The 19,976-nt window shown below is 41.4% G+C and overlaps 1 protein-coding gene across 1 annotated transcript in view; it reads left to right on the forward strand.

The window, feature by feature from the left end:
* Nucleotides 1-18,829: 18,829 nt before the first annotated feature.
* Nucleotides 18,830-19,976, forward strand: part of LOC138738914 (superoxide dismutase [Cu-Zn]-like) — a 33,273-nt gene continuing 32,126 nt past the window's right edge. Inside the window, exon 1 of the mRNA XM_069890107.1 lies at nt 18,830-18,969. Within this exon, the coding sequence (XP_069746208.1) occupies nt 18,883-18,969 (87 nt within the window). The 5' untranslated portion in view covers nt 18,830-18,882. The remainder of the gene's footprint in view (nt 18,970-19,976) is intronic.

Here is a 19,976-nt window from a genome sequence, read left to right on the forward strand (position 1 = left end):
GGCTTAGATGGAGTAAAATTTGTTAAATGCATCCAGTAGCTTTTCATGAAGCATGAGGTAGTTAGTTCAACTAGGAAAGGAGACATACTAGACTTTGTATTGACAAATAAGCCCAGCCAGGTGATTGGAGTTACATTTTTAAAAATCTTTTTCAATTAGCCCTATGTTGTAACTGCTTAAGTGTTTACCACTTTTCTTTCTGTTTGACTGTTAAATTGTATTTGTTTTATTTTTCTTTTATAATGGTCTTTTTTTCTGTATCTTCCTTTTTATATATTATTTTTTGATTAATAGCTTTTTACTTGTCTACTATTTCTGTAAAATCCAATAGAAATATTGAAAAAGAAAAGGAATTTCAGTGAGGGAATATATTGGAAATACTGATCACTCTTAAGTTTCATGATAGTTATGGACAAGGATAATAAATTGGGGAGGGCAAATAATGACAAGATCAGATAGGTGCTAGGAGAGTAAACTGGGAGCAACTGTTATTGGGCAAGCTCACAATTGACATGTGGGAGTTGTTTTAGAACCAACTAATTAAGAGTCCAAGACCAAATGTGACAGGCAAAGGATAGCAAAGTAAGAGAAACTTTGATGACAAGAGAGGTCTGGAATTTAGTCAAAAAGAAAAGGGAGTCAAATGTATGGTTCAGTGGCTGCAATCAGGACCCTAGAGGAAAACAAAGCTTGCATGAAATGGCTACGGTAGATCATTAGGATGGCCAAAGGATTACCTTGACAGCAGGATTAAATAAAATCCCAAAGCATTTTATATACATTTAAAACATGAGGATGACTTAAGAGTGGATAAGGTACTAAAGGAGAACAACATCCAACAGTGAAAGAGAGCAAAATGTGGAGAAGGCTTGTGAATTAGGGCATTGTGAGATGAAGAAAAACATGGTGTTGGGTCTTTTTAGGAGAATGAAGATGGACTTCCCTGGGCTTGATATATCCATGGTTATTAAAAGGCAATTGAGGAGATTACAGGAGCTTTGACAAGTACCTTTGCATCCTCACTAGTGACAGGAGGGACCCCAGAAGAATGGAGAGCAGTTGGTATTTGTTTCAGAAGGAAAAAAATGAGAAATTATAGGCCAGTAAACCTCACATTAGTGGGAAGGAAATTCAAGACAAGTTTATTGTCATTTGATTGTACAAGTACAACCTGTCTAAACAGTGTTTTCCAGTCTTTGGTGCAAAACATGCAGACACACAACCAGACATATCACACATACAGGCAAAAAATACATATGCACAACAAGTATTTCATCAATACAAATAAATAAATATTGTACATATGAGGGTCTTGGATGGTTAGTGAGCACAGTTCCTTTGGTCATTCAGCATTCTCCCTGCCAGTGGGAAGAATCTGTTCCTCAGCCAGTGGTGCTGGCTCTGATACTCTTGTATTTCTTCCCCGATGGGAGTTGCTGAAAGATGCTGTGTGCAGGGGTGAAGGAGTCCTCAATAATTTTTGCGCTTGGAATGCTTAGAGATGGGATTTAAGCATATTTGAAAAGCCATAGCTTTGTGAGGGGTAGGTCATGTTACAAAGATGGTCGATGAGACCTGGGTAATGGATGTTGTCAAGGCCCTGGACAGGGACGGGTTGGGGGTTGATTCAGATCCACGGATACAAGGAAAGTTGAAAATTTGTAAACAAAATTGGTTGTCTCATAGTCGACAGTGGGTATTGGTGAAAAGCTGTTATTTGGGCCAGAGGCCTGTGACCAGTGGTATTCCCACAGGGATTCTGTGTTGGGAACCACTGTTGTTCAAGATTTAAAAAATATAATTCCAATTATCCAAAATCCTCAGTTATCTGAAATATTTTGGACCAAAATATTTTTTTATTTAATTGAGGATTTCAGAAAAATTAGGAATTCTAATTTATCTAAAAAATTTTGAAGCTGAACTGATGTCACAGGTTGAAAATTTTTTTGGAAAAACTTCTGAGTCGAATTTCAAATTTTTGGTGCCGGACTTATTTTGTTCAGGTTGTTTTTTGGTGAGATTTAAACATTATTTCATGCTTGTTGTTCATTGTTGTTTCCTCCATATATCCAAAAGTTGCATTTCTTGCATCGATTTAATTATAAATTTGGTTACTTTGTTCTTCCTGTTAATTTTTTTCCCAGTTTTATCCATGTTTGAATCCAAATTAAGGTTGAAATCCCCTCCTATTAGTACGTTCCCTTGCATGTCTGCTATCTTCAAAAAAATATCTTGCATAAATTTTTGATCTTCTTCGTTAGGTGAATATACATTGAGTAAATTCCAAAACTCCGATATATCTGACATTTTATCATTACATATCTCCCTGCTGGATCAATTATTTCCTCTTCTATTTTAATTGGTACATTTTTACTGATTAATATAGCTACTCCTCTAGCTTTTGAATTATATGATGCTGCTGTTACATGTCCTACCCAATCTCTCTTTAATTTCTTGTGCTCCATTTCAGTTAAATGTGTTTCTTGCACGAATGCTATATCAATTTTTTTCTTTTTTCAGTAAATTTAGCAGTTTCTTCCTTTTGATTTGGTTATGTATTCTGTTAATATTGAAAGTCATATATTTCAACGAAGCCATTTCATACTTGGTTTATCTTTCCTTTCCGTTTCCTCATCATCACCTTTCCTTCTTATCCATTTCTGCTTTCTTGATTTGAACACTTTATAAGACAACATTTCTAAAACATCAAACATTTTCCTTATTCTCCTATCTAAAATTTCTTTAACCCCACTATCCCCTCCCCTTCCTGAGTTGCCCTTTATCCCTTGTCGGGCAACCACATCTCACCTCTTCATTTGGATTTGCGAATTCACTCGCAAGCGTCAACTGATTTCGCAGTGACCGTAACTCCTCCCCACCCAGCCCCCCCTTAGAAAAGATTTTAATTTTCATATATAACAAAGGTCACTCTCTTAATTCCCTCCTTACTTCCTCTCTTCCCTTTCTTTCCCTTATTAATTCTTATCTATACTCTATATATTTTCCTTTAAATACGGATACACTCATGTACACACATATATACATAGACAGAGAGATGAAGACATGTAACAAGAGTAAATAAATATGTGTGTGTGTGTGTGTATGTATATATGTGTGTATATTTGTAGTTGTTCTCCAAATTTTCGTGCTTCCTCCAGATCCGAGAATAGTCTGTTTTGCTGCCCAGGAATAATTATTTTAAGTACCGCTGGGTACTTTAGCATAAATTTATATCCTTTTTTCCATAGGATTGCTTTTGCTGTATTAAACTCCTTTCTCCTCTTCAGGAGTTCAAAACTTATGTCTGGATAGAAAAAAATTTTTTGACCTTTGTATTCCAGTGTCTTTTTGTCTTCTCTTATTTTCTTCATTGCTTTCTCCAATATATTTTCTCTTGTTGTATATCTTAGGAATTTTACTAAAATGGATCTTGGTTTTTGTTGTGGCTGTGGTTTAGGGGCTAATGTTCTATGTGCCCTTTCTATTTCCATTTCTTCCTGTAATTCTGGTCTTCCTAGGACCCTGGGGATCCAATCTTTTATAAATTCTCTCATATTCTTGCCTTCTTCATCTTCCTTAAGGCCCACTATCTTTATATTATTTCTTCTATTATAATTTTCCATTATATCTATCTTCTGAGCTAACAGCTCTTGTGTCTCTTTAACTTTTTATTAGATTCTTCTAATTTCTCTTTTAAGTCCTCTACTTCCATTTCTACGGCTGTTTCTCGTTCTTCACCTTGTCCACTCATTTTTCCTATATCTGACATGACCATCTCTAATCTATTCATTTTTTCTTCTGTACTTTTAATTCTTCTTTTTATTTCACTAAATTCTTGTGATTGCCATTCTTTTACTGATTCCATATATTCTTTTTAAAAAAAATATATCCATTGTCTTGCCTTTCCTTTCTTCCATTTCTTCTTCTTCTTCCTCTGGGTTGGTCATCTGATGTTTCCTTGATTTCTTTTTACTCTCTTCTTTCTTGTTCTCGTTGTTTTCTATGTTCTCTTGTTGTTGTGTTGTAGCTGTCATTCTCAGCTGTGGAGATCGACTCCTCAGCTGGTTCCCCCTCCCGTCAGTGTTTTTTTTTTTGTCATGTGCATCGCGCATGCGCGGTTGCACACTTTTGCTTGGCTCCGTGAGCCATTTTTGTAGTCCCGAGCTCGGGACTTCGACTGACCTTAGGGAGTGGGCTTCTCTCTCTGCGGCGGGCCTCCTTGGACAGGTAAGGCCTTCACCTTCTTCTTCTGACGTCCTTTCTTCTTCTCTTCTTCCCGTTGCTTTAGACTTCTTCGCTGCCATTTTCTTCCCTGCCATTTTCTTCCCACCTTTACTTTCACTTTATTTTAATTTTTATGTTTGTGCCTTTGTGTTTTCTGTGGTTTTTTTTAAACTTATCCGGAGAGGGCTGGAGTTCCCCGACCGGCCACTACTCCATCACGTGACTCTTCCCTTTCAACCCACCTTGAGAACCTATCAATTGTTCAAGGAGTGCTTTCCTTCTGTGCAATTGACTGTGTCTAAGTAGTCCATAGTAAGAAAATGGATCCACCAGTGGTGGCATAAACCCTAGTGTGGAACTAATTCTAATTTTTTTCAAAATTTGGACATACAGCATGGTTACAAGCCCTTCCAGGACATGAGTCCATGCCACTCGATTACACCCAATGACACCCTACAGCCCCAGAATGTTTTGAAAGGTGGGAGGAAACCGGAACACCCAGAGGAAACCATGCAGACATGGGGAGAGTGAACGAACTCCTTACAGAAAGCACTGAATTTGAACCCCGGTCACTGGCACTGTAACAGTGTTGCACAAACCGGGTATGGTAACCATTAATTCTCAAATATTTCCTGGCAAATTTGGCATCTCAAGATTGTATTGTTCACATTTTGCTGTGCTTAATAGTGCTTCCACTGTATGTGATACATGTAGGGTAACTTCATGTCTGGCTGTTATTGGAGTGGCCTTATCCACTGCAAATGCAGCTGCTGCTAGTCCTCTCTCATGAATGTAGTTCTCTCTCAACTGAGTCTATGCATATGGCATAACATGCCATGGGTTTGTATCCTCCACCTTCCTTCTGGATAAGAACAGATGTAAATTGCTCTTTCTCTGCTGAACTGAATGAAAGGCTTCTCATTGGCTGGGAGTCTCAGTGTGAATGCCTTTTGCAGATCTTTCTTCAAGATTTCAAGTTCTCTGTTTTCCATGTGTGACCAGTTCAGTCTCTGGGAGTTGCTCTTGCTAAAGAGCAAGTCTCTGAGTGGTCTTGCCATTTCTACATAGTCAAAAATCCACTACCTACAATTAGTCATTCCCAGAAAACTTTGGATTTCCTGCACTGTCCTTGATTTTGGCAGCATCGTGATGGCTTAAATTTGGTCTTGGGACAGCTGTTCGACTCACTAATATGTACTTGTTCCAGCAGAACGAGCTTCGCTTTGACCACTTTACGTTCGTTCTCAGACAGCAGTTTAAGAAGATCTTTGGTATCTTCCCTGCATGCAGTAAGAGATGGGCTACACTCAGTAGATCATCTTCATACTGGATAAATGTGTTCTGTGTGTCTTTCATTTGTCTTTCTGTCCTTTTCTGGTGTTTGTTTCCTTGTTGCAGAGGATGGTGTCGACACACTAAATATGTATCTGGCTGAAAGTCCCATTCTCTGCCCAAGGATTAGGGCCTTTCATTGTTCATTTCCTCCACTGGAAACAGACAGTCTTCCAGACAGTCTGTCTGGAACAATCTCTTCATGTATTTGGTGGAGGTTACTGATGCTGTCTTGCATTCTTTCCATACCAATTGATTATTTTTACAAAGCTTTGTGCCACAGAATTGTTCCTTTGGCGCTTAAATCATGTACAGAATTTATCAGCCCTCACCTCCTCCCAACACCGCGAGGCCTTCGGATCCTCCACAAAATTCCCTCTTATCCATTCTTGTTCTGTGCTCCTTTTTTCTCCCTTTTTTTCATTCATCTTCTCCTTTTTAAAAAAAAAAAACTTTTTGAAAGTTATTTCACTAGTGGACGGTTCTGGAAAGGATGTCTCCTCGTTCACAGCTTCGACGTGACTCACAATTCACCTCTTGTCTAAGGCTTGTTCAGTGACGGGCACAGCCCACATTTTGCTCCTTGGGTTAGTTCAGTGGTGGACACAGCCCATGGATGGTGACCTAATGCTCCTGGTGTGTCAGGCACAGCCCACAAATGGCGTGCCAACAGCTCATGGTGTGACGGGCACAGCCCACAAATTGCTGCCTAATGCTCATGATGTGGTGGGCAAAGCCCACTGTGACAGCCTTCAGCTCACTATTCACTCTTGTGGGGCTCATCGAATGGCGGGATATAGATCATGATTCACCTAATTTCCTTATAAAACTTCCCTTCTCTTATTCTCTTCATTGTTGCTTATTCTTGTATCACATATTTCACTTTTCAAGCTTAAAACCCCTTAAATTTTAATATATGCCTCTCAGCTGTTTATTCCTCAACTCAACGACGACTCAACGACTGATTTTCAAATCCTCAATTATACACTCATTCACAGGTGTCTGTCTCTCACACCCAGAGCCACCAGACCATGCAAAACCTCCTTCACAGACTTTTATGAAAAACATACAAACAAATGCATGGGTTTAAATTATCCAACACTACAGTATCTGCATTTTAACCAATCCCAAAACTGACACCTCCTTGGTGGCAAGCATTATCCCGTCCCATCAGCATGAAAATATGCACATCAACATGTTATGGACCAATCACACAGATACCCTCAGGTATTTTGCAGTTTTGGTATCCCTAATTTTTATGTCACATTAATCTTTTTTTAAATAATAATTTATTTATATTTTCACACAAGCTTGTTCAGCCATATACATTGTTAGTGCCATCCTGACAGCTCGTATTCAAATTTACATACACTCCATTCTCATTATTGACTATATACACAAGCTCACATCTTTTCTAGTTCTCCTGCCCCTCCCCCCACACCTAAAATAGGACAGCTCATTCAGACTTCGACCAACAACAAAAAAAAACTCTACAGCAAGATAATCAATAATAATTAGGGAACAGGGATTGTCGCTGCTCGGTGGGCGGCCGATATATTCCTCTTTCCTTGTTCAGGATTAGACCGAGGGAGAGGACGCCACAGCAGGGAACAGGGAAATCAATCAGATTATGTTTACTTTCTCCAGGGGAACACAGCTCTACATTTCTGTGTTCCATTGTTCGATACTAAGACTAGAGTCTGCCAATGCGATTTATCACAAATTGGATTTGAAATTTACACAGCTTCATTGTAAGCCTTATGTCGATTATGTTTCCCAACAGGAACAACTCCAGGTCCTGCGGGAATCGCTTACCTATGATTTTCTCCAGGACTTGTTCGAATTCTATCCAAAAGGGCCTTACCTTGGTACATGACTAGGTTGCGTGCACGAATGTCCCAGTCACCTTTGGTCCGAGAGTTCTGGTTTTGACCTGTTTATTTTCTGCGGTATTAGATACAGCTGGTGCAAGGAATTATATTGCACCACCTGTACCTTGCATTGATTACCATGGTCATGCTGTCCTGGCATAAGTCAGACCAGCATCTGTCATCAATTACAATACCCAAATTTGACTCCCATCTCTCTCGATCTATGGAGTCCCGGTTGGTCCATCTGACTGGAGCAAGAAGTACATTGCAGAAAGGAATTTCTTTCTATTCCCTCTTTGAATCGTGGTCTCTATGGCACTGCACTGAGGTAGGGCCATACTTGGAGCCAATACGTTCTGTAAAAAAGATCTTATTTGAAGATAGCAGTGGAATGTCTGATTTGGCAAGTTATATTTATTTTTGAGTTACTCAAACAACATCAATTGCCCCTGCTCGTACAGTTCTATATGCACCAGATGCCATTATGGCGCCAGGTGTCCAGGATCTTGTTACCTATAGTTAATGGTATTAATTTATTAGGTGTCAGGAGTGTTTTTTGGGGAAGCCCCACTTTGGTGTTCAGATATTAATTTTGTTCCAGATATTAATCACTTGTTTTAGTATGGGGCTGCCCCTCTTTCCTGACAGCAATTTGATGTTCCATTTATAAATAAAATCCTCTGCTATCTTCTCCCCCACCAAGTGAAGATCAATTTGTGCCCACGATAGGACACCTCCTCCTTGGAAGAGCGAGGCGATGTATCTCGACTGAGCTGCCCAATAATATTTTTAAAAATCTGGCATTCTCAATCCGCCTAGCCCTAGACTGTAGTCCCATGTTAATTTTTCCATAGAGACCCTTGCTATCTTACTATTCCAGAGAAATATTCTGACCTTGTGTAGCAGCTGTTTGAAGAAACTCTAGGACAGCAGCACAACCAATGTCTAAAAAAGATAATGAAATCTTGGCCTCACATTCATTTTGATGCTGTTGACCCTGCTCACTAATGTTATGGGCAGGGATATTCATCTATTTAAGTCCTCCTCGACTCTCCAGCAAGGGGGCATAATTTAATTTGTATAAAATATTCAAGTTGCCAACAATATTAACTCTTAGGTATTTGATTCCCTCCTGAGGCCACTTTAAATTGCTATTTTCTTTAAGTTGGCTGTAATTCCCTTAGGAGAGTTTCCCATAGTCCTCCAAAACCACTTCCATTGAGGCAACAAAAAAAAAGTTTCAGGGTATGTCAGATATATCAGCACGTCATCAGCAAATAAGTTGATTTCGTGCTCCTCTTGGCCCACTCTATAACCTTTAATGCCTGGATCTTGGCAAATGTCCTCAGCCAGTGGTTCCATTGCTAGCACAAAGAGAGCCGGTGATAGCGGGCATCCTTCTCTACTAGATCTGGTAAGTGGGAAAGCTCAAGAAATTTGTCCATTGGTCGTAATCTTTGCCTTGGGCGCATAGTATAGCGCCCTAATCCAATTTCGAAAAGTTCCCCCTAACCCCACCTTCTTCAACAAAATTCCCACTCCAGTCTATCAAAAGCCTTTACTGCATTCAGAGAAACAGCCAATCCCCTCTCATTTCTGTTTTTTGCCAGATGCATTACACTCAACAGTCTGCCAATGTTGTCCACTGCTTGCCTCTCCTGCACAAGCCTGCCTGGTTTTTGTTTATTAATTTCAGTAAATGCATGCCAATATGTTTGCCAGGACATTGTCAAAGATCTTGTAATCAATATTTGGCAGGGAAATTGGTATCTAAGAAGAAGCCATAAGTGGATTGTTACCCTTCTTTAAGATTGTTGTAACAATCGCTGTTGTGAAAGATTCCCGGAGGGTCCGTGTTTCCCTTGCCTGGTCTATCACCTCCATATACAGAGGCATTAGTAAATCTTTAAATTCTCAATAGAACTCAGGTGGGAATCTGTCCTCCCTGGAAACTTGCCAGCTTGTAGCGCACTCACTCAATGCTTTCCCTAACTATTCCTCTGTAAGAGGAGGTCTAGTCTCTCTTACTCCTCTGGGTTTAAATTTGGGAGATCTAATCTAGCCAGAAACTCATCTATTTGATTAGGATCACCAGTCAATTCAGATTTATATTGTCCTTCATAAAATTCTCGGAAGGTCTCATTAATTTCCTTTGGTTGATATGAGATCTGGCTATTCCCTGTTTGTATTGCATTGATTGTTCTAAAGGCTTGTTCTGCCCTTAACTGCCAAGTGAGGACCTTGTGAGCTCTTTCCCCCAACTCGTAATACTTTTGCCTTGACCTCATAAGGGCCTTCTCCATACTATACATCTGAACCATATATTCCAATTTCTTGTTTATAAGAGCTCTGTAGTGGTCTTCTGAGCCTGATTTTTGAAAATTCTTCTCTAATTGGGTAACATCCTTTTTCAGGTCCTCCATGTACCTCATATAATTTTTCTTGACTGTCTTTATTAACGAGCCCCTCAAGTATGCCTTAAGGGTATCCCACAGAGGGAATTTATCTGGATTAGAGGGGCAGTTGGCCTCACAACAGGGCTATTTCGGCTCATGAAATTTCAAAACTCCGGCTTTTTCAACAACAGAGGGTTAAGACGCCACCTGTATCTGGCATTTCTATAGTCAAAACCAGGGGATTAGTCCAGGAGAAGCCTTGCCCTATACTCAGCTTCCATGATCCTACCCTCTATATGGGCTGAAGACAGAAACAAAAATCTATTCTAGAGTAGGAGTCTTGTTGCTTTGAGTAAAATGAGTAATCCCTCTCTCGGATGCTTTTTCCACCACGCATATGTCAAATTCAGCTCTCTCATGCCATCAGTGGTGGCATTCGCCACTTTAGTCCTAATTATTCATTTTGTGGATTTATCCAGCACAGAATCCAAGACAGATTAAAATTTCCCCCAATTAAAATATTTTCATTTGCCTCTGGCAATAGTAGGGAAATATCCTGTATAAATTTTTCATCATCATAATTGGGGGCATAGACATTCACTAGGCTCCAGGGTTCTGAATATATCTGACAGTTTTGTCTGTAATCACCCTCTGCACCTGCATTGGAACACTCTTCCACACAAGAATTGCTACCCCCTTGCCTTTGAGCCAAATAAGGAGGATGTGACCTGACCCACCCATCCCCTTTTTAGCTTCTGATGTTCCCGCTCTATTAAATGCGTCTCTTGGAGGAAGGCCAGATCTATCCCCATTTTTTAAATGTATGCCGACCCTTTATCGTTTCACTGTTCCATTTCAGCAACTAACATTAAAAGTAGCATACTTTACACTTTTAGCCATTACACCTGGGCTCCTTCCCTAAATGTTTCTCCCCCCCCCCCCCCATTTCCACTGCCACCCCTGCACACCCAACCTCTAACCATCTGTCCATTGCTCCACTCCATCCAAGCCGCGACAAGCCATGGGGAAAAAAAGTCACCACAAACCCATTCGGCCACAACACCACAACATACATGCCCACTCACAACCATTCCCCTTGGAAATAAAAGGAGACCCATACCCCACACACATCATACATAAATCTCAGCCACCCTCCACTCACACCACTGGCTGTCACCCTCCTCCTCTCACCATTATTACCCATTTCCACATGGTCACCATGACTCCATTTTCACCCTCAGCACTCTCCACCCGTCCAGTCACAGAACCCCTCCCCCAGAACCTTACATATAACATCTTTTTTAAATCAGAAAACAGCCAAAACCCCATTCACACAAAAATCTAAGTCCTCCCAGTCTATCAGCTTTAATAATTTTTAAGTCTTATTGCCCCTTTAACTCTTTTCCATTTGGTCCGCCATTTAGTGCCGGTAGGGTATTTATAAACTGACGAACCTTCTCTTTTCTGTTTTAAAAAAAAAAAAAAAAAAAAAAAAATTTCCTTCCTCCCCCCGGAAGCATAATTTTCAAGGTAGTGGGATGACGTAGAACACAATCATAGCCCTTCTGCTTTGCAAATCACTTAACCAGTTCAAAGTCTTTTCAATTCTTGAGCAGAGCTGCATTAATATCTGGATAAAAGAACCCTTTTGACACCCCACCGGTACTCCAGAGGGGCTCTCCTCTGAATTGCTCCTTTTGCTCCCGCCCCTAATATTTTTTCATGATCTTAAAAATATTTTTTAACTTTATAAGGATCATCCAGGGCCTTTGTCCCAGTCCTGGCTTAGGGATTGGGTCTCTAAAGGCTCTTTCTATTTTAAAGGGTATTCCCAGCCCCTCCTTTCCAAGTACTGAGTATCCATTTAGTTAGGAATTCTATAAGATTCCCCCTCCTCCCCCCCCCCCCCATGTCTTCTTTCAATCCCACTAATTTAATGTTGCAGCGTTTTGTGAAATTCTCCTGGAAGTCCAACTTCCCCCATACCTCATCTCTTTCTTTGAGGAGACCTTTAATTTCTTGTTCCATTGTAGCAATTCTATCCTCCCTGCCCCCAATTTCTCCTCAATCTTCTGTCACCCTGCCTGTTATATTCACCAGGGTTCCCTCCATCCTGTCTAATTTTTCTGACATGTCTCTGGCCCTTCTGTCCACTACCTTCTCCAGCCTATTTTCCATTTGGGCCAGAGTCTGTAAAATGTCTCTTAACGAGGACCCCGAGCCCTCCTCCTCCCTGTTCTGTAGTAGCCTGGCCTTCCAACTTCTCCTGGCCTCGTGACTGGGTCCCTTGTACAATCAACTGCTTCCATTACCACCATCACTGTCGCCCCGCCAACCCTAGTCTCCAACTTGACAGCCTTTGTGATTGCTGTCCCAGTCAACCTCCACCACATCCTTGCTCCACTCGAGCCCATCGTTCCCTGACTTGATGCACCGTTGGCGGACCCTGGCCGTCGAGGATACCTTTACTTGGTGCGCAAACTCACGAGTTCTGAGGGAGAGGGAGTTGTCCTCCCTCACTCCTGTTCATCTGTTCCAAGGCTCTCACTGCCTTCTCGGCCACTCGGGACCATTCCTCTGCTCTGGCCACATCTAATGGTGCTGAGGCTGGGGGGGACTGCATCCTCCTCGATGGCTCTTGGGTTGGCAATGCCATTTCTCCTGACACGAGGCACCTCCACTTGCTTTGGATCCTTGACGCGCTGGCATTTCCTCACTGTATTTTTTTTTTGTTGATTGAAGCTTCCTCATCCCCTTCTTGTAATCAGACAGGATTTTTTCTCTTTTATCACCAATTTTGGATTTTTAACGCTGTTTTCTGGTTTAGATCTGGGAGCTCCTAGGATTGCAGCCTCCTAGACACTCACCATCACATCGCACATCAAGTCATATGATTCTTGAGAGAAACAAGAAATTGTAAATTTATCAACCAGGCTGTTGTGATCAGACAATACACATTCCAGAGCTTCTGGTTGTCCTTGGGTATCTGTACCTGTCTCAGCATAAGCATTAACCAAGTTGTATCTATGTTTTAATATTTTAGTTAACTAACTAATTTGTTAGTAAATTTGATTAATCCAATCATCATTAATCAAAACTAGAAAGTCCCTTCTACACCTACCCTGAACAAAGCCATAAAGTCTAACCCTGATCTGCCCAAGTCTTTCCTAAAGCACACAAGTCCTATCGCTAATTATGCTCTCCAATAGTTTCCCTCCCATTGATTGAGGCTCACCGTCCTATAATTTCTGAATGTTTCTAGATGTTAGAAAGGCCTTGGATATTAGGAGGTAGTCATTTATTACAAGGCACCCAGTTTTTATTTTGCTTTTATAACCATAGAGGTTCATACAGGTGAGTTCTACTAGCCATTGATTGGCAGCTCGCTTTTCTCCTGACGATTTGCTGATTTGTTCTCTTACAATATGAGATTTTTGTCCATTTATTGTAAGAATTATTGGTAAGTAAGTTTAAGAAGATAGTTTTATATATTAAATAAATCAAGTTATATGACAACTAGACATTGAAATTGACTGATAATTTTAAAGAGCAGAGAAAGCAAACCACAATAGTGTCCCCAACTGAAAGATAAAGTAATTTCTTTAGATATATGTCAAGATTCAAGGACAGTTACAGATAAATTATGTAGAGAAAATCAAAGGCATGACCTTATTTTAACATGGTCACTAAATTTGATAAACAGAGGCATTACCCCTCATCTCAATTTGAGTTGGCTAAAGAATTGTCAGCAAATGCTAACTTCAAGGGCATTAATTAATTTTTTTTTAAACTTTCCCAATTCCTTTATATTGATTATCTTCTGAACCTTTTTTTAAAAAAATATTAATTTATTTCTTTATATAAACCAATTTCTTTGCCTTTAGGTTATCACAGCATAGGACCACGTTTCAATCCACGGAAGAAAGCACATGGTGGACAACTAGATGAAGAAAGGTGATTATTAAATGGTGGTCATTTTTAAATGAGAAACTCTGTAGATAAAAAGGTTTGAAGATTAAGGTTTATTTGTATTATATGTCAAAATACACATTTAAAATAAAATATAAATAATTTTATCTTTAAAAGCTCATTAGGACTATCCTGAAAATTTCATTAATTTGTAGACTTATCACATTTGATTGTGTCAGATAGATTGTCTTAAAAGACCACATTTTCTATTTTGAACAATGCACTTGCAAAATAACCAGAGTATAATTCAAACATATGGTCAATTTAAATTATTTTGCTCACTCTGTGAGAAATTACATGCCAAAATAAGGATTCCATTGATCGTGCATTGTAGATCAAAAATAATTGTGTAGAAAGAGGTTCAAGCAGGCTTCTGCCTCTCCCTCATTCGGCTAACAATGGATTTTCCAACACAGAAGCCAACTACAGATGATAGCACCTTTCCAAAATCAAGCTACGCATGTTTCCTAAAATTATTTTAATCTTGTTTTTGATCTCAAATATTTGAACACCCATACTATGCACACACCTTTATCTATAATTGCCTCTCAACACCCTAACATTACCAATGGCCTTGTTTGTTAGCACTTATGAAAGATTTCTATTTTTGTAAATATTTGCTTCAATATTTTTGATCTACAATGCACGATCAATGGAATCCTTATTTTGGCATGTAATTTCTCACAGAGTGAGCAAAATAATTTAAATTCTTTAGGAATATGTCCAGTATTGATTGCCTAGTTTGCTTTTTATTTTCTTCATAAATTTCCTTATATGCTGGAAGCACTGTGTGAGCATTCCTCTCTATCATTGAAAAGCATTCTGTGTTTGGGTCCATCTCTTCAGCAAACAGTTAAGGTCTGCAAAGAATTTGGTTAACCCTTTAAGAGTGAACAACTTCTTCACCCGTTCTTCTTTTCCTTCTGCAGTTTCCTTTTCCCTTGCCTCTTTTTCAGCTGTTCGCTATTGGTCTAGCAACTCTTCATTTGTTAGTTCCTCAGGAACCACCTCTAGGAGTTCTTCAATGTTCTCATCATGTGTCTAGGTTCAGGTTGTTGTTTACCATGTTGACAATAGCTCTCTATTAATCCTTGCAATCTCATCATCTTTTTAAAATCCCTTTAAGTCATTCACATACTGCTTCAGTATTTTTTTGCCATATGCCATTCATGCACTCTTTGGTTATATCATTCCAGGCCCAAACAAGGTTGTACTCCTTCCAGAACTGCATCAGTTGCAGCAACACCCTGAGCAAAGGTCCTCCTCAGGTAGTTGGCCTTCAAGATCAAGATTCCATTTATTGTCATTGTAATAAAAACAATGTCCTATTACATGAAATTGCTCTTTCCTGCTGTAAGGCAGACAGACTTTCCATTGGCAGAAATTGCCTGAAGTGCCTCTTGCAATCAGAGAAAGAGAAGCAAATGAAAATCTCCCCCCGAGTCAGCCTCCGCACCCACACAGAGTCCAGTCCAAACCAGTGGCAACCCAAGCTCTCGATCTGAACCTCCAACATGGTCAGGAACCCTTCAGCACCCTCAGCACCCCCTCGCATCCTGGTTCCAATACCTGGTACCCCTTCAGCCAGTTTTGAGCCAGTCTCCTGCAGTGCACAACCTGGCATGAGTCTCTGAAGGCAGGCTCCAGAAGCCCACTGCCTCTGTGGGTTCCTTGCCTTGAGTCACTGGCAGCCCACCGCAGGGATAGCTCTTTCAGCTACAGAACCCCCTTCACTGGTCCACCACTGAGGTCACTACCCCCTGGGTCATCTCCTCTGCTTCTCCTTCTCAGATCAGGGGGTGGAGTTATCGGAATACCTGATATTGCAGCACAGAATGTTAGCATTTCACCTCAGCACACAGCCTGACTTAACAATGTCAATGTTAGTAAACTTTTAAGTTGTATTTAACATTTGCTAATGTAGCTTCATGTATGGAAATTGGTAACATAAGTTGTTTCAGTTTATTTTGAAGTTGCATGCTGCTATTTGGCTAAGGAAAACATGTAACTGTTTGCTGCACTAAGTAGAATTAAAATGGAATATTTGCATTTATATCTTCCTGACTTTATGGCTTATGTATATTGCCAATTAATTTTATTCATAAAGATCCTCTAGTAAATCTTGGAATTTAAATACTTTGGCTTTCTTCTTTTGCCTAAAATGATCAGAATCAAGATTTATTGTCATGAACAAGTCATGAATTTGGTGTTTTGTGGCAGAGTCACAGAGCAACATTCATATTATATCCATCTTACAACATTACTATAAAAAAGATAAAAATTATAGTGCACAAAAAGTAAGGCAGTGTCTTTAATTCATTGATTATTCAGGAATCCAATGGCAACAGGGAAGAAGCTGTCTTTGTGCCGTTGAGTGCTCGTCTTTAGGCTCCTGTACCTTTTTTCTGATGGTAGCAGTGTGAAGGGGGTCTTTGAAGATAGAGGCTGTTTAAAACACCACCTCATGTAGATGTCCTCAGCAGAGTGAAGTCTGGTGCCTGTGATGTCACAGGCCGAATTAACAACCCTTTGGAGTTTATTCTTGTCCTGAGAGTTGGTGCTTCTATACCAAACAGTGATGGAACCAGCCAGAATGCTCTTCACGGTCCACCTGTAGAGAGTCTTCAGTGATATGTCATTGCCAAAAGTAGATATCATTGGAATTGTGCCTGGCCACACAATCATGGGGGTATAATGAGTTGAGCAGTGGTGTAAGCACACATCCTTGTGGTGTGCCTGTGCTGATAATCATTGAAGAGGAGGAGACATTCTTTACAATTTGTACTCTCTGTGGTCTTCCAATGAGAAAGTCAAGGATCCAATTGCACAGTAGGGTACAGAGGTCTAGAATTTGTAGCTTCTTGACCAACATTGAGGGAATAATGGTATTGAAGACTGAAATGCAGTCGATGAAGAGCAACTGGATGTATGAATTGCTGTTTTTGAGGTGATCCTGAGCTAAGTTGAGATCCAGCGATATTGCATCTGCTGTGGAGTGATTGTGACGATGGGCAAACTGCAGTGGGTTGGCAACTCAAGCCAAATTTTCTCCCAATAGCAACTTTAAAAAAAAAAATACTGCATGGATAAAAAGAGTGGAAGATTGTTGCATAGATTTCTATTGTAACAAGGCTGGTGGAGTTGATGCCTCGAACCCAGTGACCCAAATTTGATTCTAACCCATAGTGGCATCTGCATGGAATTTTCAAGCTATCCCTTGACTGCACTGGGTTTCCTCCAGATACTTCAGTATCACCCAGATCTCAAAGATGGGCAGGTTGCTATAAATTAATCCAAGTAATTAGGTAAGTGTCAGAATCTGGGGGGAGCTGAGAGGAAAGTGGAAGATGTTTTTTTTTTGTAATTTTTTTTATTTATCGCACTATGAACCATATCAACCAAAATATGTAGAAATGTTTCTCATTAAATATGCACAGTGACATTTTATCTCTTTTCACCACCATCCTTCCCACCCCCTTCCAAAACCAATAAATATTAAACATATAAAATACAATAAAACAACATCTTCACACAAAAGAAAAACAAACAAGAAAGACATGTCATCTGTTTTTACACATTAAATCTGATTGTGTTTATCTTCTTATCACTTTAAGAGGTGGAGATCCGAGGCCGGCTCTTTCTGTTATGTTTCATGTATGGTTCCCAGATTTGTTTAAACAACGTAACTTTGTCTTTTAAATTGTATGTAATTTTTTCCAATGGAATACATTTATTCATTTTCAAGTACCATTGTTGTATTTTCAGGCTCTCTTCCATTTTCCAAGTTGACATTATACATTTTTTTGCTCCTGCTAAGGCTATCATATTGAATCTTTTTTGTGCTCTATCCAATTTGAGACCTAGTTCTTTACTTCTTCTGTTATTTAAAAGAATTTTTTTGGAATTTTTGGTATGTTGTTTGTTGTGATTTTATTTAATATCTGATTTGGTTCTTCCCAAAATGTTTTCACTTTTGCACATGCCCAAATTGCGTGTATTGCTGTTCCAGTTTCATTTTTACAGCGAAAGCATCTATCCAATATTGTTGGGTCCCATTCTCTTAATTTTTGAGGTGCAACCAATTATATTGTATCATAGGTAGCCTTGTGTTTGTGTTCTTCAGAGTTCCAGAAAGTGGAAGATGTTGGGGTGGTAGATGTGTACATGAATTTTAGTGAGGCACTTGACTCATTCAGAAAGTCATGAGGCATGCAATCTTTGGAACCCCAGCTATGTGGATTCAGAATTGGTTTGCCTGCAGAGAGTAGTAATGGGTGGAACATATTCTGCCTGGAGGTCAGTGACCAGTGGAGTTTTGCAGGGATCTGTTCTTGGACCCCTGCTTTTTCATTTTTATAAATGACATGGATGAAGAAGTTGAGGGATGGGTCAGTAAGTTTTCAGATGATACGAAGTTTGGAGATGTCTGGATAGTATATAAGTTGTAGGTTACAACAGGATATAGACAGGATGCAGAGCTGGGCAGAAAAGTGACAGATAGAGTTCAATTGGATAAATCTGAAGTGATGCATTTTGAAAGGCCAAACTTGAAGGCAGAGGACATGGTTAATTAGAAAATTCTTAATTGAGTGGAAGAACAGCGGGATCTTGGGGTCCAAATCCATAGATCTCAAGGTTGCCATTCAGGTGATAGTGTAATTAAGATGGTTAAGGGTATGTTGGCCTTAATTGACATCCCTGCAACTACTGGGAGCCTTTCGCAACCTATATTGTGATTTAGAACACGCGCAGATCGCCGTCGCTCTCGCTCCCTCTTCAATCTCTCTCCCTCCCCAGCCACGGCAACGCAATTAATGATGTCTTTGCTCTGTTCCAACTGATCTCCCTCTTTAAATCTGCATTTGCTTTTCCTGCGATACCAGACACGGTTGAGAACACTGGAAACAAACATATAATTGGAAGTAGAACTTACAAAAGTTTTCCTGCATTTTGGGCATCACGCCGTCCGGCCCAACTTGGCCTCGTGCCTCCCGTATTGTGCGCATGTGTGATCGAAGCCAAGGACCTGGGCCGGCGCATGCTCAGTGGCTTCAGTTCGGTTGGAACAGGTGGAGGGAGTTGGGGAAACCATGATCGCGACGGGCACTTGTTTCATGAGGGGCGATGAGGTGGAACGGGATAGTTCTGTCCGTGGGATAGTCACTTTCGAATGGGATGTGAGTATTGCATCCCTTATGGAAGGCTTCGTCTTCGGGCTCCATTTGTCATCGACGGGGACTGGAAATGTCTCTTCATCCTCTCCTGAATGTGTAAATTACAAACCATTTTATTTCACTTCAGGAATGGTCATTATTTCCAAAACGTTCTCAAATAAATGAACGGGTTTGGTGATTGATGTTTTCGCGTCGGGCGCTTCGGAATGTAATCTTGAGTCGGGAATTTCTCCCGACCTAACGGTTCGGCGGGCACGCGCGCGGCGGCTGTCACTTTCACGTCATCACGGTGTGGGCGGGGCCGTGACCTGTTGGGTGATCGGGGCGGGGCCGTGACCTGTTGGGTGATCGGGGCGGCGGGGCCGTGACCTGTTGGGTGATCGGGGCGGCGGGGCCGTGACCTGTTGGGTGATCGGGGCGGCGGGGCCGTGACCTGTTGGGTGATCGGGGCGGGCGGGGCCGTGACCTGTTGGGTGATCGGGGCGGGGCCGTGACCTGTTGGGTGATCGGGGCGGCGGGGCCGTGACCTGTTGGGTGATCGGGGCGGCGGGGCCGTGACCTGTTGGGTGATCGGGGCGGGCGGGGCCGTGACCTGTTGGGTGATCGGGGCGGGGCCATGACCTGTTGGGTGATCGGGGCGGCGGGGCCGTGACCTGTTGGGTGATCGGGGCGGGGGGGCCGTGACCTGTTGGGTGATCGGGGCGGCGGGTCCGTGACCTGTTGGGTGATCGGGGCGGCGGGGCCGTGACCTGTTGGGTGATCGGAGCGGCGGGGCCGTGACCTGTTGGGTGATCGGGGCGGGCGGGGCCGTGACCTGTTGGGTGATCGGGGCGGGGCCGTGACCTGTTGGGTGATCGGGGCGGCGGGGCCGTGACCCGTTGGGTGATCGGGGCGGACGGGGCCGTGACCCGTTGGGTGATCGGGCCGGGGAGGGACCGTGACCTGTTAGGTGGTCGGGCGGGGGAGGGACCGTGACCTGTTGGGTGGTCGGGGCGGGAAGGGACCGTGAC

This window comes from Narcine bancroftii, chromosome 7, assembly GCF_036971445.1.
Source record: "Narcine bancroftii isolate sNarBan1 chromosome 7, sNarBan1.hap1, whole genome shotgun sequence".
NCBI lineage: Eukaryota > Metazoa > Chordata > Chondrichthyes > Torpediniformes > Narcinidae > Narcine > Narcine bancroftii.